A 27478-nucleotide genomic window follows, 5' to 3' on the forward strand; every position below is an offset into this window, starting at 1 on the left:
AGTATACAAAGCCAACATTGGACGTCACTGAAGAAATATTTTGCCCCGTTTGTAGAAGATATCTTAGAGTTGATATGCGTGATAATAATGGTCTTAAAACTGAAGACGCCGCGAACCGGTAAAGTGAAAAGTTTTAAATGAGGCCCCGAAGTATTGTGTCGAAGGATGCAACTGAGAACACGCGAAGGAAGAAAAAAGAGAGAGAAAGAAAGTGAAAGACATCCATGTCATGTTTTAATATTGATTTCATGAAACGATTACCCCAAAAAAGATTTCAACGTAGAGAAATTGTTTCTGTTTAAAAAAAAAACAATTTCTACTGAACTTCGTAAAGCATTACGTCATCAAGCATCAACTATAAGGATTACATAGAATCCTTAGTATCACACTTTACGTTATTGTAACAAAAACACAGTACGTAAGGCTTTTGGCTACCAAACTAGCATGCCAGCTTAAAACACACTTTTTATAATACAAGAATAATATAAACTCATATATTATTTATAGATATATGGTACAAGATGAGATTGAGGCGGAAAATCACGAATGACGTCTCCATGGCGGGGGTTAGCAATAATCGCAAATTATGTGAAATTATTACTCGAGATCAGAATAGACCATTATATAAAATAATGGCTCGCTCTCGGCTAGTTTTATAAAACCAGTTCTTGACCGCGTCCTAGACCGTGTGGATTTTGTTATACGTTCATAATGTTTTATAAACAGACATGCGGAAATATCCGTGGCTAAACGACTTATCCAATCGAAGCATGATGTAAAACATTCACGAGGAGGATTGATAGCTTCGACTCGATTGACAGTCAGGTCAGGCGAAGGATGCAACCTAGATGAAAGTTATCGCTCTAGAACCTAAACTAGAAACTTAGCTTGTTAAAGAGGTCACTGACCTTGGCACACAAATGGAATGGTAGATGCCGTGGTTCCGCAGCACGTGGATAAACTCGGGCAGCGTCCGGCAGGCGCCCATGATGCTGAACGCGGCCAGCATGCAGTTCCACACAATCAGAGTGCGCCGGAGCTCGAATCTGTAAGTGATACAAAGGAAGGTCAATTTCGGTATTGTTAATCCATAATTTTATTCTAATAATTATAAAGAGATGATTATTTTTACACTGATAAACGTAAAAACGACTGTAACGTAGGCTTTTTTTTTAATTCTCGCGGTAACGGTAATTTTTATATACCTAACGCCAAACAGAGCCAAAGCAATAAAACTCGTAAGATATAACACAACTATCTGGAAGCCACTTCCAATGACCTGCCAAAAAATAAAAATTAAATTGGAAGATCATTCGAAAAACTTTTTTCATGTTTGCCTTCAATTCTATATACTTCAATTTAACTGATAACAACCTTCGGAAGGTCGATGTCATAATTTAAGATTATGGAGCTCTCTCGTGGGGTAAAATTATGGTGACGGTCTGTTTTGAGGACGAGGGATCAAGATTCACATACTAGGGGTCTTCTTCCCGCCTGTTTTCAGAATTTACCTACCAATATCCGCTTCATCAATAAATATTTGTTTTCCAGCAATGTACATGTCTGTCATTAATCTTAGTAGCACTAGAAGCTCGTGTGATCTGCGGTTCAATACGGTTAACCTTAGGTAACCCTTATAAACCGCAAACGTATGCGCCAGGATTTACTGCTATTTAATTAGGAAGACAATAGTCTACTGTTATGAAACACATTATTGCAAACTCAAACTGTGACGAAGTTCGGACGGTAAAATGGTATAGGATATCTTTTTTAAGGCAGTTTTTGTTTAAGATAAAATTACATATCACACAACTTGCCTCATTGGCAGTTATCATGTTATCACGTCTGGATCTTAGAAGAGTAAGTATATATTATTTTATTCCCCAGTCATTGTTTTTTCAATTTTGATATAGCTAACAAAAGTGACCTATTATGGAATATGTTTGTCTTAATCTAATCACATAAATCATAAGAGCTTAATTTATAAATAATATCGAAACAAGTCTTATAATAAGAGCGCAGTGTTACGATAAATAATACCGATTATACCTATAATCCAACTTTAATGAGCCGTATAATAGAACAGTTTCCATACAAATGTGTGTGGCCAATTATGTCGGACGATATTAGGAAAATAATACCGACAAGCTACATGAAAAAGTTGCTGATAGTGGATAAACAAAAGAATATCTGTAAGATCTACCTCTTTGGGAAAACTTTATCATATTATTGATTTTACTTGTGCACACCCGCGGCTTTGCTTGCGTGTAAATTAAGTGTTCGTTTATAGAACTATATATATTGTAAATTATCATCTTACTCGGTTCAGCAGATGAATGGGTTGGAAGAGTACACATCTTTCGCATTTGGTATGAAGTGTGATAATGACAGGCAGCTTGCCGCCATTTCGCAGACAGCAGCAGACGTAAGTTTATATTTAGAATGTGACATTTGTGAGCTCAGAACTCGATTACAAGGTCAGAGATTAATAAGACTAGCTAGAACCAAGTCTTTGTTATTGGTGGATGGATGGTGGATGACTTGGTCGTGATCCGATAAGTAGGTACTCGTAAATTTCGAAAACAAGCGTTTTAACTAGATATCACGGCGACAACACGCAAGGGGTAAGATGTACCTACTCATAGAATACATACATACATATAATCACGTCTATATCCCTTGTGGGGTAGACAGAGCCAACAGTCTTGAATAGACTGATAGGCCACGTTCAGCTGTTTGGCTTTATGATGGAATTGAGATTCAAATAGTGACAGGTTGCTAACCCATCACCTAAAAGAAGAATCCCAAGTTTATAAGCCTATCCCTTAGTCGCCTTTTACGACATCCATGGGAACGAGATGAAGTGGTCCAATTCTTTTTTTATTGGTGCCGGAAACCACACGGCACTCATAGAATAGGATGTGAGAAATATAGAACTTATGAGACACTAAAGAGATTTCGACGTAGAGGGAGTAACGCCAGGACCGTGATCACAAAGATTTTGTAGACAGTCAAAACGACACTGTTAAAGAAAGCGAAAGCAGTATAATCGAAATTGGAAATTGCAGAAAAGAAACAAGTAAACAGAAACAAGTAACCTATGTCTAACTTTCTCCTGAAATTTCGTGAATTTAAAATTTAGGTAACGATAAACTCGAAAACTTTTCTTTATTTCGTGAAAATAAAGAAAAGTTTTCGAGTTTATCGTTACCAACATAAAAAATAAAAGTCTTATCTCTTGTGTAGATGAGGAAATGATTTCTCGTGAATTTATCTTTCCTCGTTCGTGATAGGTTAGTATCAATGATTATCAAAGCAGTAATATCAACATTAGTCAGGAGCTTACACGCAATGTATCAAATGATAATAATCTCAATGATATGATTAGTGTTAACATAGATGTCGATAAAGTCACACCTGTCACTGGTCCGGCTTACTTAAACGAATTGCCTATATTCTTTCTTAATATTTAAGAACAGTCTCTTGTTGGTGGATTAAAAAGAGCGTCCTTCCTAGACACGGCATTTTAATTAAAGAAGGTTAGAGATCATAACTAATAGAGTACAGGAGAGTAGTAAAACAATTACATGAATACGTCATCAAATCAGGTTTCCATACATCATAAGTGATCTTGAACAAGGGTCATTAACGTGTTAGTAAAGAACGTGTATGTTTAATTATAATCGGACTGAGCTGCTGCTTTGTGCTCTACGAAAGATTTTCAGCGAATTAAAAAAAAAAACAAAGACCCATTTATATAATTTAAATAGATCTCTCGGTGGCCTTCTATCTCAACCTGATGACTATGTCCATAGTTGGCTATCAAAATGCGTTAATCATGGGCCGAATAATAGTGTAACAAACACATGAAACGTTTTCACTATTATACAGTTGAATTGAGTATTACCTCCTCCATTTTGAATTTGATTAAAAAAAGTGAGTTAAAACATTTGCAATGCCAATGGATTTCTACAGTGAAACATATGATTATATTACACACTAGCTGTGCCCGCGACTTCGTCCGCGTGGAATAGTTATTTTGGGCATCATATTCATTTTTGCAAACATCCTCCTCGGCTTTATCAATTATAGGTATATTATAATAATATTTCAGGCGGTCACGCGTATTAGAAAGAACGCTGGTTCGCCGTATTAAATGTTTCGCTGCAAATTGCTTATAACGACTATATCTCAAAACCAATTCGTCTGATTTATATACTGTAAATGGCAATTTTAGTCTACATGAAAAGCCGAAAGTAATAAACATATTTATTTGGATAAGGATTAATACTGAATAAAAGAAAATTGGTTTCAAAATAACTTATGTTTACAATGAAAAAATAATCTTAAAAAATGAACATAAAAGTGGTTATTGTAAGTAAACCTTAAGAGATAGATATATGCTCCCGCGGACTTTTTTGTGGCAAAAAATGAGTACTTCACATCTTTAATACATTGTTTTACTATATCTTTGTTGGTTTGCGCAGCGTTCGCGTGGAAAGCTCGCAGATGGCCGACTCATTCAACTTTCACCTGCATTGTTGACGTTTCCCGTAGGAAATCCGGGATAAAATGTAGCCTATAGCCTTCCTCGATAAATAGACTACCTAACAGTGAAAGAATTATTTAAATCGGTTCAGTAGTTTCTGAGATTAGCGCGTTTAAACAAACAAACAAACAAACAAAACAAACTCTTCAGCTTTATAATATTAGTATAGATTTATTTTCCAAATGATAAGATACCTGTTCTTCTTGTTATGATATCATGACTAAGTGCATGTTAAGCATTTTATTGATATTTTGTATCGCATTTGGATCGATCACTTTAATAAATGACATAGAATGTTGAATTTTATCAATAGTGAATCAGTCTAATATTTCAAATGACTAATTCACGACAAGATCACAACACATGATTCTTTAACCAATAACTTATCATTCATAATGACTCATTGCATACATAACATTTAGGATTTTACAAGATTTATATAATGTTGATAGAACAGTTGTCAATACAGTAAGAAAAGTTGACAACACCCCAAGAAAAAAAACCGTTAACTTCCGTCATCGTCGTCAATTTAAATCCTCTCTTAGTGCACCATAGATCCAAGGAACCAACATGCCAATTTCTTGTTTCTAAACCCAGAGGTTTGGGCTGTTCGTTGTCTGTCAATCATTCGGTAACTAAGGAGTTTTATACATATAAATTTGACTACTGAATCAACTCGGCTTTGCACTGACTATGGCATAATAAAGTTGGACCTAGTAGGTATTAAACCAGTTCTCATTTTGCTTCAATTTCCTGTGTTCCTCGCGCCATGGTCACTTCCCGAATCAATTATATTAAAGGAAAAAGATAACAAAAAAAAATTATTAATTACTGAACGACTGGCAACTACAGAGTTCTTAATAAGTACTTTGAGGTCAATGTGTTGCTTACTTGTAGTGTAATGTATGTAGTACTTTTACGGTCACCTAAAATTTTTTTTTTCACAAGCATTCGTTTAAAATCGTCTTTAAATTGTCAAATTTTGTTGTATTAGTCTCATTTATAATCCGGGCTCATTTCGATTATAAATTTATTTTTCATATAAAACCTGTAAGTACATAAAGACTCACTAAATATCGATATTTAAATAGGTAAAACAGATAGAACAGAAATCAATAAATAACCTACATGCCAAAAGTTTATTTAAAGAATATATTCACAAAAATAAATATAACAACAGGTTTGGGTTGTCGTTGATTTAGCGGAACATGACCTGACAGTCTTTTAAGGCTGCTGGTTCTGTCTACTCCGCAAGGGCTAAATACGTGATAATATCAATGAAATTATGTTAAGACTAGCTGTGCCTGCGACTTCGTCCGCGTGGAATAGTTATTTTGGGCATCATTGAAGGCCCTCAAGGATGCTCCTTCCACGATTTTTTTCACATTTTCCATTATTTCTTCGCTCCTAATAGTTTAATAGTTGCATCTAGACGTTATATAACGTAACGACCATTTATCGAGGAAGCCTAAAGCCTTCCTCGATAAATGGTCTATTCAATACAAAAATAATCTTTCAAATCGAACCAGAAGTTCTTGAGATTAGCACATTAAAAAAAACAAACAAACTCTTCAGTTTTATAATATTAGTATAGATAAATCTAAGTGCCTATTTAAACTAAAAAATATATTCTAATAGAATTATAACCAGAAATATGTACCTACAACTTACAAAAGAAAAAGAAATGAAAATAAAGTTGAAACGCCTGTGCAATACTGTCTTGCCGTCGCGTCGTCGGGTCTTCCCATACTCCCTTAGTGGAGTCGGAGTAGATTGGTCAGGGCTTTTGGCCCTCTTCAATGGCCGTGACGGCCTGGGTCTTCACGTCTTCATACACTGGGAGTTCCCATCAGCGGCGGCGTCGTCACTGGTCGACGACGTCAGCCGCAAGGCAGCGAGGGGAGGGTTTCACCCGACGGCCCGGAGGGAGCGGAGTGGAGCGGCGCGATGCCGCGCAGGTGGCTGTGTGATGACGCGTCCGCCCTCTCGAATATAGTTCTCCCACTTCAAATCCCTGAGCATCGTCGAGTTCCTCACGTAGCGCGGGGCTCCGACGACTGCTCTGAGACTTTGGTTTTCTTGGGCACTGAGTCTTCTCTTGTTGGTCTCAGAGCAGAATGCGTACCACGCCGGGGCCGCGAACGTGAGGCGGGATCTGACGTACGTTTGGTAGATCCCGAACTTCGTCCTCAGGAGGAGGCTGGAAGAGAGAACTGCGTGAAGTCTCCCCCTGGCTGCCTTGGTCATGAAGCTTGCGCTCGCCTCCTGCCCCTTTTATACCCTGCCTCCGCTAGCCGCGTCGAGCGCGGCAACCGTTACGCAAAAATAATCCTTATAGCATGATTCAGTATTTACGCGCGATGGCTTGTTAGGGTATTTTATTTCATGTATAAGTTTGGTGTTTCTATACCGATTTTGATGATTCTTTTTTTATTGAATAGGTACTTATATTAATTTTTAAGAATTATGAATGAGTGTGAGTGTTATTGGTATTATAAACATCAGAGTAAAGAAATATAATCAGAAATCTCCGAACTGCTAAGCTATTAGGAATTACACGTGTTATTCTGAGTCAACCATAAAAGATAGACTTATGCTGTCTTGGAATATTTTTTTAATAATTTTATGTAGAATATTTCCGTTATACATGGTTTCGCTGTATCTTTAACCATTAAGGCTGCACACGCGACGGAAGCTTAAAAAATCAAGTAACTTCTCCCGTTTTCCCAACATTTCCTTTTACTGCTCTTCTCCTAGTGATTGTAGCGTAATGAAAAGTATACTATAACCTGCTCAGGAGTATGAAGAATAACTGTACCAAGTTTCGTTAAAATCCGTCAAGTAGTTTTTGTTTCTATAAAGAACATACAGACAGACAGACAGACAGACAGACAGACAGACAGACAGACAGACAGACAAAAATATTACTGATTGCATTTTTGGCATCACTATCGATCACTAATCACCCCCTGATAGTTATTTTGAAAATATATTCCATGTACAGAATTGACCTCTCTACAGATTTATTATAAGTATAGATGAGCAATTGGTATAAAATTATCTGACTTTTACTGCCAATCTCCACACGTGAGCCTTATCACCACAATCACCTCAATAGCAGCTGTTCTTTAGTCACTGTATTGTCTATGTTTATACAAAAATTAAACCTTCCGATAACCATTGGCGCGTGATGAGCAGAAACGTGATAAAAAAAATAAAAGTTATCTTAACTGTAAAGTGGAATATTTTATAATAGATACAGCATTAAAAACCTAAAATAAATGCTAGTATACCGGGCAACGACCGCATAAAAACTAATTAATCCTTGAAAAGCAGATTGTGGTGTCACCGCATTATATCACGGTTTCATTACGTCACAGTAATTCGTCCTACCGATCGCCTGATTTTAGAAAGTATGATGGCAAGCTTTCATTAGTGCCAATAAAGGAAAATTATTAGCACTTTAATAGCAATAGCAATAATAATGCCGCGTAGTTCCCGGCACAAATAGAAAAAAGAAGTCCTATACTTTCTATTTTTTTTTTTGCTTATATACTTGGGATTCTTCTTTTAGGTGACAGGCTAGCAACCTGTCACTTTATGTGAATCTCTATTCTATCAGTAAGCCGAATAGCTGAGCGTGTCTACCCCGCAAGGGATATAGACGTGATTATATGTATGTATGTTTAATAACAATAAATTGTGTGTTTATTTCTCATTTACTCTGTCACCCTAGCTGTTAATATGCCGCCTGTTATAATGTCGATCAATAGACTTCAATAATTAATTACTACCACAGAAATGTCAACAAAGAAGCGGACTCTCATTCAAAATCTCATAAATTTGTTGCATATTGAGTCATGACTACTTATTACGTATTGAACTACAGGGGCAATCAAGTTAATTAATTAGTAATTAACCAGGTAATATAATTATATAGAAGCTTCTCGAAACTACACACATCAGGCTGAAAGGTGAATGTGTATCAAATAATATTTCTAAGTACGACAGATCCATATTAATAATTTATTTATAGCATCCACCTTTTAGAAGACAGATTTGGATCCACAAATTTCTAAGACAAATTGTTATTTTTTATTGCTGTAGCGGTGTTACCAGTAAGCAACGTTTGTTAGAAAACCGCAAAGACCAAGCGAGAAGTCGACCTACTGCACTATTGCCTATACTATACACGCCAAACCACGCTAGTAAAAAAACCTTTAGCAATTTCGTAATGCAATCAGTCGTATCGTACCAATACCAAGGGCCTTCTGCGACGCTTCTAGAAGTTATGTTGCGATAGAAATGTTAATGAGGGTAAGAGTGGGTTCCGGCGCATGCACAAGTCCTGACCAAACCCACACATCGACAGCGAAAGTGCACTAGTTTCGTCAGCCGTTGCGTGACGGCTGGAGGAAATGAAGAAAATGACTTGACCCGTCTGCGACTCCAGAAAATTCTGAATCATTTAGTTACAAAATGTATAATTATTAGTCCATGACTCGAGGAAAATTTACCACGATGACTACATCCTACCAACTTGACTTTATATTCTTCTTTTTTTTTGTAACATGTAGAAATATAATTACAGTACCTAGGGTGATATGTAGATAAACTAAGTCTGCATTTTAAAGGTTCTTTAGGAAATACATAAAAATGATTTTATCTCAGTACAGTTTTCCTCGGCCAACATTCAAAAGCTATTTTTAGACCTGTTCCTGACGACGATTAATATTGTGTTGAATATGCTCCTACTCATCACACAAACGTTTCTTCATTATGTAATGTGTGCTGGCTTCGTGAAAAACTATTGTGTATGCGAAGGCTACATAGATAATCACGGTTCGTTAACTCCGTTGAATAAACGTCGTTAGACTACAAGCAATATGACTAGGAACTTTTAATATTTTTAATACCGCAAAAATTGGAAATTAAAATCGTTTATCTAATATGAAGACAGATTTAATAAAGAGCGGTTTGGTTTGCCATATTTGGTCAACAACGACGATTTACATTCTTTAAAAAATAATATTTAAATCATACTTATGTTCTTTGCGATGTTGCCAAACCATTAAGCGGACTTGGTTTATAACTTACCTAACTACTGAAACAACCCCCCTAGTTATATGAATCAAACGACTGTGAAGCATCTCTTAAAAACTCTAGTAGAGTGCCTAGATAGTTATAAAGTAAGCAGAAACAACCGACTGCCAATTTTCCTAATTGAAGAGGCGTGGTCAAGAATAAATTTATTCTACTTTAATTTATGCCGACTGTACTACATTGTTGATTGTCGAATCGGCCAGAACTTCTGGAATAATTTTTGAATCAATTACTTTTATAACATAGTCACTATGTAGTTAAGTACAGATTATTCAATATGAATTGGCTCCTCCGTCTGTGTCTTTCATCTTCGCATTTCTATTCCAAGTTTAAAAATTGTCTCAGTGGATGCACAGATAATAAATGATTACCTAAATCTATGGATGTATGGTTGTCTTGACTGTAAAAAGATGAACCAAAGTTTCACATTGGTACAATTCGATCACAAAATTACACATTGACGTTCCATTATTGCGAATCGACTATATCAATCTACTTAAATAGGGTGAAATCAATGAACACAAAATCTTCGCATGCAATCTAATGGGCAAGTTGCGAGATTGCAGTCGATTTACTCTATTTATTGAGGATAAGGCACGGTATTTTTCTAGCAATATGCCGTGTCATAATGGACGCAATTACTGCAAACGACGGAAGTAATTTTTAACTAGGATGAGGAAAACTTTAAGTTGCCTTTATCCTTATAAACGCTAATCTACAAATTATTTATAATACTAGACAATAATAATATTAGGTACTTTTAAAATTCTATGCTTAATACATAAAAATATATATTTAAACGATACTAACTATAATAAAAGACTATAATCATTAATTTATCCAACTTATAACTTCCAAGTGCTTCGTAAAATAATAGCTACCTCACCTTAACACCTTTAACTTGGCAATTTCATTCATTAATTACAAGCAACCATTATGAACAAGTGATACTAGGAACTACATAATTGGCGTTTAACGGTTCATTCATACAGAGTGGCACACAGTAGGATCCTATATTATGGAATCGGTTCAACAATAGCGTGTCGCCGTCTCGTCTTCTGTAAACTTATCAATGGCCCGTCAAAATTGGACAGTACTGGCGGGAGTTCAAATCAACATATCAACTTAAGGTAGGGGAGAGGTATTGTTGCGTTTCCTCACACTTAATAGCTGGTTTGATCGATTCTCAGCCTAAAAAAAGGCCCTACAGAACTCCCGAATAAAAAGTCACGGTGATATATCGTCGTGTCTGTCATTATTAACCATTAGTAGCGAAACAAATAGACAGATCATTGATGCGTTTTGTGATCAAATGCCTTGTTTATACTCATGCTTAGGAGTTAATCGATAAAAATCGATTTACTAGTTTAAAAGTTTCTGGAGAAACCAGAATTTTATGATTATATGCCTGAGTATCTTTCATCGTTGGGAGCTTAATTTATTGGAGGGTAAATGTCGGGTTTAGAATGCTTTAGGGAGATAGATGAAAGATACAAGTAAACTTTGACAAGGAACATCAGTTTCCGGGCAGAATTAAATTCAGACGTGTGAAATTACCCTCAAGGCCCACAACTCGCCGAGTCCCGTTATGTGGCCTTTTTGATATAAATTACCACATTATTATAATTAGTATTTATGACGAGAACAAAACTGTTTTAAGTTCGTTAGACGGCGAATATCAAATATATATAATACACCTACGATAGTTTGTCGTTCCCCTTTCCCTCTTACTTTCACACTAAACATAATTCAGAATGATTATAAATAAACATTGTTAGAACATGATAAATTAACAACAAATTAATTGAATTACGATAACACTGACGGCGAGAACCTGGGCGATAACCTTAACATCCATTGACTTACGATAACCGCGGGTTAAGAACCGCCTGATATTATAATAGATCACACCATGTTTTCTTTTCTTCATGCGGTGTTTACAAAACGTAATGCACCAGAATCACCTGGTCAAAGTTCAAAAGTCAAAGATAAGTATGATTGGAAACACCCAGAAATAACGTGATTTATTGATGTTAATATGACAAATGCTGATATGACCTTTGCTGCTCGTCTTTATACTTACATCAGTAATTTAGCAAGTAGAAAGGGAAAAGGCGTTTTTCCACTTACTATACTACAATCCTTGCATTCTCCTTCGTTTATTCTGATATCTTCGATTATCCATATCTTTGTAATAAAACTTCTTCTTTTAATATCTCTTTGATAGTTATGTACTGTCAACACTGAGTTGACAAACATAGGTACATACACCAACCCACATCTCTTTTCCGGTGGGGTAAACAGACAACGTCTTGCCACTAGTCACAATCTTGCATACTTCTTTCGCTTCATCCTTTTCATGCATTGCATGCTCAATAAAACATTTTTAAAGAGAAATGGTAGCTGGAAAGACTGAAACATTTTATTATAAATCTGTATGTGTCCTCTGAACGTTTTCTAGACTAGATGGGGAGCCTGTGCCAAACAAGTTTACGTAACATTGCAGATCAGATGCGGAGCTTCATTCATAACTCGCCCACGCTCCCCCGTCCCCCGCACCCCGACCTTCCCTGCAGCTTAACGATCATTTCACCCATCTCATTTGTAAAACTTAAGACTCATAAGTCTACTGCGGCGGGAACTTAAGTAGATGAAATCATTGAAACAAAGTTTCTTATTGTTGCGCGTAGAATAAAACGGGCGAAATAAATTTATTTTAAATAATAAAATTTCATTACTCCACTATTCACGTAATCTCTAAAGCATTCTCAGTTGTTGGCTTCACAGCTTAAAATCCAAGACAGTACTGCTGTGGACAATTTAGAGAAGTTCTTAGCAAATACCTACAATAATTATAATATAAGCTATATCTATTCAGACACAATTTTCATTTTTTATAACTATTTATTTTCTACTTCATTGACTCTGATCATGTCAATTATTGACTCATGCCTCCTCCAACATGCTTCTCTCGTCCATGTGCATCCAAATATGGCTTATCATCATCCACCAATCGTCTAAACTGTTTGCAGTGTTTTCTCTTTCTGTTTCCTGTGTACCAATTTATCACTTTTTTTGACCATTCACTACCATTTCACTACCTCTAATCGTGTGCCCTATCCATTTCCATTTATGTTTTCTGACGGTTAAAATGACATCTTTTGTTTTTTGTTTTTAATTCTTACTAATATTTCTGAGCATGGAATCATGGCAGGAGTGGTACAGTCATTTCATTTCTTCATTCCCTCATTTTCAATGGATTGGTTACTCTGCTCAAAATTATCCAAAAATTTAAATCTAACTAATAGCTCCTCAATATCTATCATACTAATATAGAAAATTACCTACTATTTTCAATCTTCTACGAGCAGTATTTTGTTTCCATATACATAGATAAAATTTGACACCTATGGATATGAACATGCCAACTTGTCTTTAACAATATTCCAAGTGGAGTAAAGTATAGGTACATATATTTGTAAATCATGACTTTATCCATTATAGGCTTTACCAACATTATTGAAGACAGAAAAGCCACATTCAGCTATATGGCCCAATTCAATAAACGCATAGGTATAAACATGTGATTATATCTATGAATTAAGAAGTTTTTTATTAAGAGTAAGTCCACAAATTGCTTATTTAACATACAAATTGTTGAACTATAACAATGACAACATGAAAAATACAAATGACAAGCAGTAGGTTGGTAACTAGTTAATAGATACAAAACAAATTGAACTTGTGTCACATTGTATTATACTTTATTATTCAAGTATTCAAATACAATGCTAGGTGTCAATACCTAGTATTTTGATGACTACATAGAATAATCCAAAATTAAATAAAAATGTTAAAGAAGGTAACTTCTAGGTAACTAAATAAAAACATAAAAAAATCATGATTTCACCCTATGAGATAAAAGCTTCAATGTAAAAAGCTCATTAGAATTTAGTAAAATTTGAAAGAAGTGATAAATATGAAACAAATCAGAATACTAGACATTTTTTTAGATATATTTCAGTAGGTATCGTACAAAGGTTGGTAATCTGAAATATTAAGATACTGAGAAATATTTTTAGGAGTTTAAAGTTCTGAGATCTGTTTTACATTTGTTATCTATGAATTAATATCATTCTCTTCTATGTTCATGTTTATGATCTTGCAATAACATGCATAAAATGAAACAATCAGTATTAAAATTAATAAAACTGGTATGCATATTATTAGGGAAACAGCATTATGTTAAAATTAGAAAGAACTATGCCTAAAATAATTAGGTACAAGTATAGGTGCGGAAATAAAATTGAAAAACAATTGAATAAAATTTGTGCATTCAGAGCACCTGAAGTCTTATGGGAATTTTATACAACAATATGAATTTTAAAATTGTAGGTGATAGCTAGCTAACTGGAATAAGTTTCTAGTTAGCTAGCTATCACCTACAATTTGTTATAAAAAATTTCTATGGAAGAAAATCATACTTTTCTTTTGGTTTTGAATAAGAATACTTATCAATTATAAAGGGTTATTCAAGAATATCATAGATGGATGCAAAGAAATGTGGTACTTATGGGTGAAATGGTACACATCTTATAAGTTCTATGGAACCCTGGCATCATAAAAATAGGGCTAAATAAGACATAAAACTAAGTCCTTAAAAGGCGCACCCTTTTACGTACCCCAAACCGGTGTTCGTATAAAATTTGTAGGATAGTTCCAAAAATGTAGTACTTACCTAGGTCTATTCTGCATGTAGTACTGCCCGCCAAAAATGAAGGCCATATAGACCCCAACATAGTAAAAGGCGACAGTCCAATTCTCTGTCATCCATTTCCGATAGTTCTGATGAATGAATTCATTTTCGAACTCGAATACGTATGAATAATTCGGGGTAATGTCCAAATTGTAAGCCATGTTAGCTACCTCCATACAACTATAGTCCTGTTATCACTGAAACAGCCGACACAGTTCGATAGACTACAATGTAGCACTGATCATCACAGGTAAAGGATTTAACCTAAAAATTACTAACAAGATACGAGAGTATCGTTATATCACAGTTGACAAAATGTCAATATCTCAATGGGAGGCGTACCGACTCTAAGACACAAATTTATGTTATGACCGCGGAAAATGATCACGTTGACTATTTATTCACAGTTATGAGGCGTCGGCGAAAACTATTTTATTTATCAGACCCGACCTCTGTACACTGTGGCAAAAGGAAAAATTGAATGAAATCGCTTCACGCCACGCCGCCGTGTCGCCCCTTCATTTTCTATTTGACAGATTCCCTTCCCACACCCATTCCCCGCACCCCCACCTCTCGTTACCGCTTGCCGCGCTTGTCGCGCCATACACTTTTAGAAAATCCGATTGGTTGATACATTTGATCGATGAATTCATTGGTCAAACCTTTTATACAGAACCACAGTACAGAACAGATAGTAAAACTCGAATAATCTGACACCCTGACACATGTCACAATTTTTAAGCCATGCATGCATGGCTAGGAGTTGGCAGTAGCAGCCATAGTAGCAGCATTTAATTGAACATCTGACCACAGATTTAAAAACATGACATGCGCATCGAAAAAAATATATTAATGAACTTAGATAAGTCTTGAAAGGTCATGATCAGTTCTTGGCTTAATGATGGAATTGAGATTAAAATAAGAGACACCGAATAAGAGAAACCGTGTGGTTCCCGGCACTATTACAAAAAAGAATAGGACCACTCCATCTCTTTCCCATGGATGTCGTAAAAGGCGACTAAGGGATAGGCTTATAAACTTAGGATTCCTCTTTTAGGCGATGGGCTAGCAACCTGTCACTATTTGAATCTCGGTTCTATCATTAAGCCAAATAGCTGAACGTGGCCATTCAGTCTTTTCAAGACTGTTGGCTCTGTCTACCCCGCAAGGGATATAGACGTGATCATATGTATGTATGTATGTATAAGAGACAGGTTGCTATCCCACCCCATCGCCTAAAAGTAAAACCTTTTTAAGAAGTTTATAATCCTTTCTTGATTGACTTTTACAATCTACACGGGAAGAGAAACAGCTGTCACATACTATGATTTTACGTTGCATCCAGACTAACACCGAAGCTTTCATTAGATAGATGAATGGTAACACTAGGGAACCACACGGCAGGGTTGTGTATATACTTATAAAAAAAAAATGCTAACAGATAAGCGTTGAAAAAAAAACTTTTAATATTGTAAAGAAATCCTGAAGTGATGATGATCCTGCCATATCATTGCCTTATATTCACTCCACAACCACATTCAACTGGATGTAAAGGTCAGTTGGCTTGGGATTTGCATCGTAATGAAACAAATATTGAGAAGATTCTGGCAAAAATCTTTATTATTATTTTAAACAACTTTACGTCGATTAAAAAACTTTCAATAAAACTTTATCCAGGTCCCGAACTAACTTCGTCATGTATATATTTATATTTATTTAACTTTGAGACTGTGTTGTTCTAGTTAGATCTGTGTTATTTGTTCCGTTTAAATTAAGTCTTATCTATTTATTCATTTAACGTTATAATAATCCAAAATATACATTCCGTTTCAGTCCGTAGGTCAGTGAGAATCATCAGTACTTTCACCGTGGGACATGGGTCAAAATAGTAAACAAAAAAGGATGATTCGATTTTCTGTTTTATTACAATATAAAAAACAGACCACATTGAAATGCAATTATGCAAATCCTGTTTAATTACATACCGACTCTTTATGTAAACCTCTATACTCGTAAGGAACTGTAGTAGGTATACTTATATTATTATTATCTTTACCTTACGTATTTGGTCTGTAGTACCTTGTGTGATTTACGGGAGGTGGCCCTATGTCCTAAAATGAGTATACAAATATACAGTATATAGTACACTACTACGATATAGGTTATAAATAAAAAAGTAAGTAAATAAGTTCTGTCTGCAAAACATACAATTTTCTACTAGACTGAATTACAGTCAACAACATTCAAAGATTAAAAGAATAACCTAGTAAGTAGGTATACAGACAAAGTAGGAAATTCAAATTAAAATAACATCGGCATCTAATATACCTATATAGGTACCTAACTACCTATAATATGCTCATGTATCTACTTAACAAGATATCCAAAGACTAGAATTTGGTTGATTCCATTTACTCATTAGTGAATGTCACCAATCAACACATGGTTTCAAAACTGCTACGTAGGTACTGCTCGCAGGTCATGAATATGATGAGAGTGAGAACAATGAGACAGCAACAATGAGAGTTTACAGAAACGATAACTCGCAGAAGTCTATACTAGTAGGCTTCTTCTTTAGAAACAATGCTTTAGACAGCCGCAGTATTTTTTGGTAGTTAGTATATTGAGAATATAATTGAGTAGGTAATAAAATCTCTCTCTGATCTTTGTGTGTTCTCAAGTTGCATCTGCCGCCACTATGCTCCGGGGCCGAGGGTTCGCTTTTCGACTTTTCACAACACAAATTAATCAACAATTGCCTACACTTAATAGACAGGGCAAAGTAAAATCTAAAGGCATTATACAGTCTAAGTGTACTGAACAACTTGTATAAGAAACATTATTATAATTACATATACTTATACCTAGGTATAGCAATAACGAATAAATAGGTAGTTACGACTTATTAGAAAAATATTTTCGAACGAAACCTTTTCATATTCTTACTAAACTAATGGTGGTTTATTAATTTTATAATATATTTTACTTCTTTTGCACCAATGCTGACATCGATTTAGGTACAAATTTGAGTACGAGTATCCTTATGTCGTGTTGTTTGTTTCTCTACTGACATCGAGACACTTGAAATACCATTTCTAAAATATTTTCTATCACAGATCTACCAAAAGTCGCCATATTTTTCAATCTGTGCCACAGCTCTCTGCCAATCGGTAACATAGGTTGAGACTTGGGTTTTTCAGACACCATTAATTCTTCCTCTGTGCTATTGTAAAAGGTATACATGTAGTAAGCCGGTTTGTCACCTATATTAAACAGTTTGTGAAAGGATCCTGACTTGACTTTTGTTTTGTTCCCACTGAGGAGTTGGTAGGATTGCCCGTTCTGAGCATTTGTTACTTCTGGCTCGAATACAACTTTTCCTTCCAAGATCGTCAATGTTACGTTGTTTAGTTCTTGCGGAATGTACTTTTCTAGTTCATATCCTGTCACAAAAATAAATAGGCATTATTGTGATTGACAGTGTGAAAGGGATAAGCCTGGATTTCTCGTAAATGTCTTCTCTATAAATGGCGATCGGTATTTTCCGTCGACGAGTTACACATCTCGTCGACTGAAAATACCTACTGATCGCCAAAATTGTTTTGATATGAAATAAATGTATCTTTAAAGAAGGACTGAAAGTGACTGAAGTAAGTAAGACGAATATAACTAACGAACCAAATTCTGAAGTGATATAGGTACGTAGATAAAGCAAGAAATATCTGTAAGAATTAATAAACGGGCCTAATAATGTATATAATTAAGAGGTCAATGACGGAACAATAGAAAAAAAAACAAAAAAGAGTAGGTAGACATATGTATCTACTCGGCAATAATCTCCTTCCTATTATCAAAGTCAACGTCGTATTATCCATAAGTAGATCAGATCACGTTCACAAATTGGCATCACACCACCTTAATGATAAAGATCTTTTTAACTTTAAGCAATTTCTCCTGATCACGAGTCCATCACCAACCAACCCTTGCACTTTAGCCAGCGTATTAAATCCTTATTTATTTGTTGATTTTGTTTATCTTTTTGCAGTGAGTACCTACCTACTATACATAAGTCCAAAGTTACAAAAATGTTATGACGGAGATGTGAAAAACAAGAAATCCTAATTTGTTTTTGATGTTACACAGTCCTTCCGTATGAAGCCCTTGAAATATGTAGCTACGCTTCCTAAATAGTAAATGTAGCGCTTATATACATAAATCGTAAACATAGGTACATAGGACTTTTGCTTTTGGAAATTAAAAAGATAATTTCCTGCACAAAATGGTTACAAAATAAAAGGTACTTTACTACTTATAATAAAGTTTACCTGAAAAATCAGCAAGGAAAATGACATCACTGTAATTATTCCACTCTTGGACTACCTTTTTCATGTCATCCAGATAGTTTCTCCAGCCCAATGCTTCATCTAAAAGAGGCATCAAATACGGTATTCTAGCAAACGGATGCCAATTTGCTTTCAATAGGTCAACTTTAGGGTCAAACATGCGCTGCGCCAACCTTCCATTCATTGAGCACCAGACGTCAACAAAAATTGAGATATTATCAGAAATCATTGGTCTATATCTATTTCTCCTGTACGATTCTTCCATCAGATTTTCTTTCAAACATTTCGCGTATTGGTAGACCATGTCGCCGTGTCGTGTCCATCGGTCGTTGAGAGTATACGATGTTGGGTCGACGAAAAATTCAGACTTCCGTTCGTTGTCGACAACTTTGACTATGATAGAGTGAGTGTCCCAAGTATGGACCATCATATCCCAAGAGTAGCCGTACAAACCGTCTGTCCAATTGTTGAATCCCTGAAATTTTTCATAACTTTAGTTTCTTATCTTTTGTTTCTAGTTATCTTAACCTCTGTGACACCAAGATCTGTTTGGTACCTTACTCAATGTAATAATCAGGTAAGTAGGTTCGATTTTAGATACTTAAATAGGTAAATAGGCATGAGTTGTCTTATAAGTTCCAAAGAGATATACCTATACGCATATTTAAAAACAAATACCTACTTCGTGTTTCTGTAAGTTGTTTCGAGATGTTTTGTTAAAAAAACATGCCAGTTGTCGTCACATTACTAGTTTCGAATGTGATGTACGATGTTTGGTTGATGACTATCATATTGTTTTCTCGAAAGTCGAGCGGCTGGAATAATTCTGCACCCAAACTACAAAACAAAAACAAATTTTGATCTGCCTCTGAACTCACCTTAGTGATAAAGTGCGAATAAGGCAAAAACAGCTGACTGAAAACATATAATGCTATGATGACAGTCGTCAATTTACGTCTCTCGCAATTTGTTTCAATTATTGTTGCTACTGCGTTATCTACTATTTCCTTTTTGGTGTTTGTGTTTACTTCTTCATCGGAATTATCTTTTAATTCAGTTGTTGAATCCTCTCCTTTTAAATCTTGAATCATTTCTACAATTGGCTTCTGCTGTTCGTCCTCATTATCAGAATTATTTAGTTGGCAATGACATTCGTGCTCTGTTGGTGCCAAACCAAATAATTTTCGTATTTCTTGAATAGTTTTAGTTAGATATTTTTTGCAAAAGGTTAAAGATAATTTCGGCCAGTCGAAAGGATAAAATAATGGCATCGTCGCCAAACAAACCCAAGGGAACATACCTGAAATAATAAAATATTTTAATGCTCACATACCTATATAGTTCTTGAAAATGGAAGGTAAAAACCAAATTCAATCAAATCAATTTAATTCTGATTAATTATATTCAGAAAGGTAAATCACAGGTAGGACTTTGTGAAAAATTTAAAGCCAAGATAGAGAAGAGAAAATTAATTCAATAATATAGTGACAGACAAATTCCCTGCTGTGTGTATGTGAATAATCTAATGTCTATGAATATGTAACGTAGCGGTGTAATGATCGACCGAAACAAAACTTGCAGCGCAGACATACCTAAGTTAAAATTTACAAAAAACTGATAGACAAGTAGAATGGCTGGATAAAGGTGATTTTAAACTTAAAGTGCTTACCGATTCTAAAGAGTCTGCTATTCATCAAATGGAAGAGAGCACAGAAGACCATGGCAACATGGCGGCTCTTGGCACACATCATCCACACGGCCACAGTCAGGTCAAAAATGAAAATGAACCAGTGAACTATTAGATAATCCGTCTGAGCAGTTGTCAGGAATAATCTGAAAATTAAGCAGACTTACAGTAACTTGGCAAATATTTATAAAAAGTTACAAAAACTAATTCTAAGTTACTAATACCATTGACACGATATGCACAATTAATACATGACTACATAGAATCACGTCTTTTTCCCTTACGGGGTAGAAACAGTCGACAGTCTTAATGGTAAATTAATGGTTTTATAAAATGGGGAAATACTTAATATTCCAACTCATTCGTAAAACCTTTGTTAATAAACTTTTTTAACAAATAATCGACACAATTTCTCAGACTTTGAGTAAAATAGGAAAGTATGTTATATGTTAGGCCAAGGATCCCATCACAATCGCCATTCATTGAAGTATAAAATCACTTATGGTATCTAATATAAAAAGTACCTAAGCAATCAAACTGGTTTTTGCCGCTAAGAAATGAAAGATTATAAATCAGTCGTTAGTCTGACCGTGTGTTAATGTGGTCTGACGTCACAAACTCAATATTTGATATCAAACAAAAACACGCTGGCCCCAAGTGCGTCATTATGAAATCCGCCTTTGAGGTTTTCTTATGATATTTCATCTTCATCTCCATTTTTCCTCAGACAAAGATTTAATGACTTTCAAAGTTATGATGATCGAGTTTAAAAAAATAGGATAATTATTACAAAAAGCTTACTTACTAAAAAAACATATAATATATATATAAGAGGATAAGAGGATGATGATTGTGTAATCTCAACCCCCAAATGTAAGAAGAATGAAAATAAAAGTTACTTGAAAGGCGCAAACACCCAATGCTCGCTCAGATTTTGTACTGAATACCCCGTCAGCCACTCCGCCGTTCCCTTCTTCAGGCCGGCCATGAAGTACAGAATGAAGAACTGGAATTTCAGCACGAAGTAGTTCCAATATGGCACTGTTGGCTTCCTAATGGAGGGGTCAAGGTATGCATCCACAGACCTGTGGAAAATATTAAATAATTATTATACCGTGCCGTGTGGTTCCCGGCACCAATACTAAAAAAAATAGGACCACTCCATCTCTTTCCCGTGGATGTCGTAAAAGGCGACTAAGGGATGGGCTTCCAAACTTGGGATTCTTTTTTAGGCGATGGGCTAACAACCTGTCACTATTTGAAACTCAATTCTATCATTAAGCCAAATAGCTGAGTGTGTCCATTCAGTCTTTTCAAGACTGTTGGCTCTGTCTACCGACTACTTTAGACGTGACCATATGTATGTAAGTATTTATTGTTTCTATCTTTTTGCGTTCTGGTTGTTCTTGGTTGTTGAATGTTGATGAACAAAATAAGTAAATATGCAAGGATCGTGGAAAAGTGTACAGCTGATTTAGTTGCTGCCTTAACCACTGCGAAAGAGGTGTGCCAACAGGAAAGTAAAATTTTAATTTTAAAATGTAAATTCTCCTGAAAAATAAGTAGGTATAAAGCATTTTTTTATTTGAAAAGACAATTTTCTAAGAGAAAAATTGCCATTGTCAATTAAGATAATCACGCAGTATCTAATGGGATAAGCGAAAAAAGAAATTATAATGTTGATTTAATAATAATTGCATCAAAATCCTACGTCATAATTAACTGCGCATAAAAGTACCTATAGGTTAACTCATTTACATTGGCCCCAACCTAATTATATAATTTGCGTCATATAATCCATGATATCCTCCTGGAGTGACCCGCCTGGTTGGATCGTCACTTCTCTGGAGTCTAAATACCTGAATATCCCCCTTTGTCCTTCGCAAACTTTTAGGGTAATTTGTTGGATCGTGGTTACATAACAAGTAACCTACCTTAATGTGTAGGTATCCTCACGATATCTTCCCTTATCGCTAGAGCATCGGTTAGCAATAAAACGAATGTAGGTAACTCAGATACACGTATGTAAAAGTTTTGGGTAGATATTGTGAGTGATTCCTATACTTTGCGTCATCATATTAATTACTATCTCAGTATAATTAATACATAAACACAACCCGTCATCATTCTAATGTTTATAATAAATCGCTTAAAACATATTTAATTTAAATTCAAGTGAATTAACCACTTGCCAATTATTGATCATAATAAAATGGTAATTAATCATAACTTTAAAGTGACCAAGTATTCGTAGATTGAATTTTTTTCTTTCGGATAAAAAACTAAAACCCGACTACTAAAACACTCTATAAAAATGACGAAACGAGAAAATACCTAGAAATTATTATGTTCAAACTATTAATCATACGTCATATTCATAGAGTTATTATGTTCAAAGGATAGTGGTGGTTGTATGCCATTTTGATTTTTTTAAATTTAAGTAATAAAAAATAATTTGTGGTGAACGATATTTATGAACCGTTAGATCGACGATCAATGGAGAACATTCTCGACTAAATTTCAAAATGACATTAAAAAGGGCGACCTTATTTATCATTATGTAGCTTAAACGTAAGAATGTTTATTACTCAATCAATAGACGACCGGATTATGAAGCTATTGAACACATCAAGACTTTCCACTTTTACGACAAAAGTGCCGGCGTTTACTTAAAGATCTATGTATAAGTGAGTGTGGGTGTGGTGTGTGTAGTGGTTCCCGGCACCAATACAAAAAAGAATAGGACCACTCCGTCTCTTTCCCATGGATGTCGTAAAAGGCGACTAAGGGATAGGCTTACAAACTTGGGATACTTTTTTTAAGCGATGGGTTAGCAACCTGTCACTATTTGAATCTCAATTCAATCATTAAGCAAATAGCTGAACGTGGCCATTCAGTCTTTTCAAGACTGTTGGCTCTGTCTACTCCGCAAGGGATATAGACGTGACCATATGTATGTATGTATAAGTGAAATATGATAAATTCTGTTTGGCCCAAAGGTTCAACTGCCAGAGAATGCCTTATGCCATTAAGTCTACCTATTGTACATTTTATGTGACTAAAGTTGAAAAAATAAATTACATGCAGTGACTACTTTGAAAGACATTAAGCGAAAGACGAAATTATATTACAAAAGTAGTAGAATTAAGCATGGTTTCATAAGCCTAGTTGAGGTAAATTGTCCTAAGAAAGTGTACCTATAATGTAAACATGATCCAGCTCTTTATATTGGACCTTACCTGGCCTGGACCACTATACTTTTCATTGTGGTCCTAAAACTAAAGGCCAAGACGTTCTGACTTATATCTATCTCCTGGCGTTAGTCCACCTTTCTGCAGAAGAGCACGAGGTGCGCCTCTAGCCTCTAGGTAATTTAGGTGTTTACATGAAATGACTCCTGTCTAACCTCCATAAACTAGGTATACAGGGGAACCTATATGAGAGCCTAGCTGCGCAGGCACGTCACATTCACATACCTACATATTTCACATATAATCACGTCTACATATATCCCTTGCGGGGTAGACAGAGCCAACAGTCTTGAAAAGACTGTTAGGCCACGTTCAGCTATTTGGGTTAATGATAGAATTTAGGTCTTAGATCAGCCCATCGCCTAAAAGAAGAATCCCAAGTTTATAAGCCTACCCCTTAGTCGCCTTTTACGACATCCATGGGAGAGAGATGGAGTGGTCCTATTCTTTTTTCTGTTGGTGCCGGGAACCACACGGCACTGGCACGTCCTGGCTTATAAAGAGGAAATATTAATCAAAGGTTGCTTACCAATAGCAATTAGCTTCCGTACACGCCAACAGCAGCCCCACCAGACCAAAGAGGTAGCTGTGGTTGTTCCAGTAACTCTTCTCGATAAGCAGTAAGTACCAGTAGCAGACAGCGAAGGTGGTCGCGCTAACTCGGTATTTGTACCCCAGCATTATGCCTAGAGCTCCTATGAAACAGGGAACCGAAAATAATTATGAACTATTTTGATCAATCTACCGATGACAAAGAATTTTTGGTAGTGTGATAGATAAGTCTATAAAAACTTTGCTTCATGTCTTATTCTTCCTGTCGCTAATCCCGGGTTTCACCTAGATGAATGTGCCTATTCCCTTAGTCGTCTTTTTACGACATATGGATGTCCTAATATGGTTCTCTAAAAAATATTTGCTTCATGTATCAGGCTGCTTTCATGTAATTTATATCAGTGGGTGCTTCTATGATTTAGGTACCTACCGAAGCTTTGTTTGTTTAGCGATAAAGATAATTCTTAATTAATAAGTTCTCGAAAGATTACCTAACATCTATGTGGCAGGATTGACAAGTTATTGCGCGTTCATTATCAATATTAAAATAGCAGATAAGGGCCATGGGCGACAAGAACTTAACCTTTCTAAACTAAGAGTCTAGAGCATTCTTTAACCTTGATTACCTTCGGCTATTTTCGATTACTTTTTCTGCGACGTAGGTCAACGTACTTTGAATGCCTTTGGATATATGTGAATGTTAACCTGCCATGAACTTACCAAAATCATAAATAGAGTTGAAAAATCTTGAAAAATACCTATATAATCAGTCTTTGATAATTATTCAATTGTAAAGTCAATCAAGAGCAAGACTTCTAAACTTAAAATTATTCGCGATATCCCAGCAAGCTGTCACTATCTGAAACTATCTGATACTAAACTCCGTCAAAGGATCAGCTTAGGAATAAAATTAAGATATAAGTGATATAGGTAGGTACTTATTATATACTTTCATGCTAATCTTTCATCAAAAACAATAGAGCTGCAAGAATAAACTGTTTCGGACTTACCCAACCACAGACAAGCATAAACTATGGCCATGTATGGCATAGGCAGAGCTCGTAAGAAGGGGAATAGGGGAAAGTGGCACGTTAGGGGATCCCCCCACCGTCGTTCTAAATCTGCACCGCCGCGCTCGTCTGGGATATCGAAAAGCATTGCCAATCCTAAAAAATACCATTTCGATAAGATAATTATCTGCTGCGTAAATATATGTGTGCCGTCTGGTTTCCTGAAAAAAAGAAAAAATAGGACCACTCCATCTCTTTCCCATGGATGGCGTAAAAGGCGACTAAGGGATAGGCTTATAAACTTGGGATACTTCTTTTAGGCGACAGACTAGCAACCTGTCAGTATTTGAATCTCAATTCTATCATTAAGCCAAACAGCTAAACGTGGCCTATCAGTATTTTTAAGACTGTTGGTTCTGTCTACCCCGCAAGAGATATGGACGTGATTATATGTATGTATGTAAATATATACGATATATAAGCATTAACAAATGTCCTAAAAATATGTGTAAGTTGTGTTGTGCTGTGGCCGCGCCTACCGCATAGGTTCAGGCAGCCATTTTGTACGGAGCAAAACAACAATTTTTATCTAATTAAAGACAGTAGGTACACTTGATGACTTTAGATCATAGCTCATTATTTCATCATCCTCATGATTGCTAATCAATAGCTGGGCAGAACCCTCAAGTAACGAAGTAACTAAAAGTCTGTAAAAAAGTCAGTAACTAACTAACTTACTTCTTCTTTGTCGTTATATTTTCCTACTCTTTACGTGGGGTCGACACATTATATTAGTAGTATATTTTCCAATTCAAATTGTGTTTTTTGTCACTGGCCATCTCACTAGTCACCTTTATTTATTTACTAATACTTTAAGTTTTTTATCCATATCCGAGGTAACTAAGTACCTACCTACTTATGAATAATATGCTAAGTTTATAGGTAGATACTTAATTGATATTAGCCTACAAAACATTTGATTTGAATATCTCACCAAACAAAATTCTGGTCACAGCTAGGCTAGAAGGATCTTTCGGGGAGTGCAAGTAATCTGTAACTTTGGACAGTGTAGTCTCTCTCATCGGCCACCCAAACTGTTCCTCAAACTTCTTGTTTGTGAACGAAAACAACGTACACGCATACTGTTTCATGTTCATTGCTGAAAAAAACATAATTCGATAATACCTACGTGTAAAAACATGTCTGAAGTTTAGGTCTGAGGACAAAGAATATTTTTCTTAACATTGTTTATTATTATTAGGAAAAAAATATGGTTTTTCTTAAAGACTTACGAAGACTGGAACGACGCCTGTGTGTTTGTTTATCAACTTTAAGCCCTGTCTAGGTATATATTTATTATTTTTATAATAAAAAAATTTGTCACTACACTTCACATAATATAATACATCATTGAAAATTATCAATATAGAAACAGAAATGTGTCGTGTGGTTACCACTTTAATAGAATAGGACCACTCCATCTCTTACACATAGACGTCGTAAAAGACGACTGAGGAAATGGCTAATAAACTTGGGAGTCTTCTTGTAGGCGATGGGCTAGAAACCTGTCACTATTTGAATTTCAATTCCATCACTAAGCCGAAAGCCTAAGCTGAGCGTGGCCTGTTAGTCTTTCGAGGCTGTTTGATCTGTCTACCCCACAAGGGATATGGACGTAATAAAATGAATGAATGAACGAAGAAATTGTAGAATAAAAATACCTAATCAATGGGAACTTACCCAGTTTTACTGCGAGAATGCGCTGTCAACTTCTGACCGCAACTGCTACACATTAACTATTGGAGAGAAATGGATGAAATTGGGTAAAAATAGGTGAACACAACATCATTAAACATGTGTGAATACGTCACTTTAATTATGGACCCCGTCATAACTACCGCGAACGTTTCATTTTCCGTTTCAATGAATATGTGGCAGACTATTGCTTAAACATAACGCGAACTTACTGGAAAATGTTGGAGTCTTGGAGTATTGGCCCTCGAAACATAGGTGTATATGAGTATTATTCATAAATATGGTCTAGGTATTCCGTACCGTGTCGTGTGGTTCCCAGCACCAGTACAAAAAAGAATAAGACCACTCCATCTCTTTCCCACGGATGTCGTAAAAGGCGACTAAGGGATAGGCTTACAAACTTGGGATTCTTTTTTTAGGCGATGGGCTAGCAACCTGTCACTATTTGAATCTCAATTCTATCATTAAGCCA

General features: G+C 35.7%; 2 protein-coding genes across 6 annotated transcripts in view; both read right to left on the reverse strand.

Moving 5' to 3' along the window:
* The window catches only part of LOC106143556 (elongation of very long chain fatty acids protein 6), a 32666-nt gene extending 17730 nt beyond the window's left edge, over positions 1–14936 (reverse strand). The window contains exons 1-2 of the mRNA XM_013345680.2: positions 14391–14936; positions 909–1046 (exon numbers count right to left, since the gene is read on the reverse strand). Of these exons, the coding sequence (XP_013201134.1) occupies positions 909–1046; positions 14391–14584 (332 nt within the window). The 5' untranslated portion in view covers positions 14585–14936. The remainder of the gene's footprint in view (positions 1–908; positions 1047–14390) is intronic.
* A 1119-nt stretch (positions 14937–16055) lies between these two features.
* On the reverse strand, positions 16056–27095 carry LOC106143498 (vitamin K-dependent gamma-carboxylase). 5 transcript variants are annotated; one of them, XM_060945314.1, is made up of 9 exons: positions 26992–27095; positions 26246–26410; positions 25252–25407; positions 24219–24384; positions 21338–21523; positions 20421–20584; positions 19630–20051; positions 18734–19226; positions 16056–17851 (listed from the first exon to the last, which is right to left on the reverse strand). In XM_060945314.1, exons 2-9 carry the CDS (start codon positions 26406–26408, stop codon positions 17472–17474), a joined length of 2130 nt encoding a protein of 709 aa, XP_060801297.1. In that variant the 5' UTR covers positions 26409–26410; positions 26992–27095; the 3' UTR covers positions 16056–17471. The 5 variants fall into 5 exon arrangements, with proteins under 5 accessions (XP_060801297.1, XP_060801298.1, XP_060801300.1 ...); XM_060945315.1 differs by lacking the exon at positions 26992–27095 and adding an exon at positions 26544–26552; XM_060945317.1 differs by lacking the exons at positions 26246–26410; positions 26992–27095 and adding an exon at positions 25990–26081.
* Positions 27096–27478: the final 383 nt, after the last annotated feature.

The sequence above is a fragment of the Amyelois transitella genome, chromosome 7 (assembly GCF_032362555.1).
Source record: "Amyelois transitella isolate CPQ chromosome 7, ilAmyTran1.1, whole genome shotgun sequence".
Taxonomy (NCBI): Eukaryota; Metazoa; Arthropoda; class Insecta; order Lepidoptera; family Pyralidae; genus Amyelois; species Amyelois transitella.

Excerpts from the sequence above, each read along its gene's own strand:
- LOC106143498 (XM_060945314.1), bottom strand. The coding sequence starts at position 26,408 with ATGAACATGAAACAGTATGCGTGTACGTTGTTTTCGTTCACAAACAAG. Across the intron at positions 21,524-24,218 it reads ACGGAAGCTAATTGCTATTG|GTCTGTGGATGCATACCTTG; the intron begins GTAAGCAACCTT and ends TATTTTCCACAG. Across the intron at positions 17,852-18,733 it reads TTTCCTTGCTGATTTTTCAG|GATATGAACTAGAAAAGTAC; the intron begins GTAAACTTTATT and ends TTTTTGTGACAG.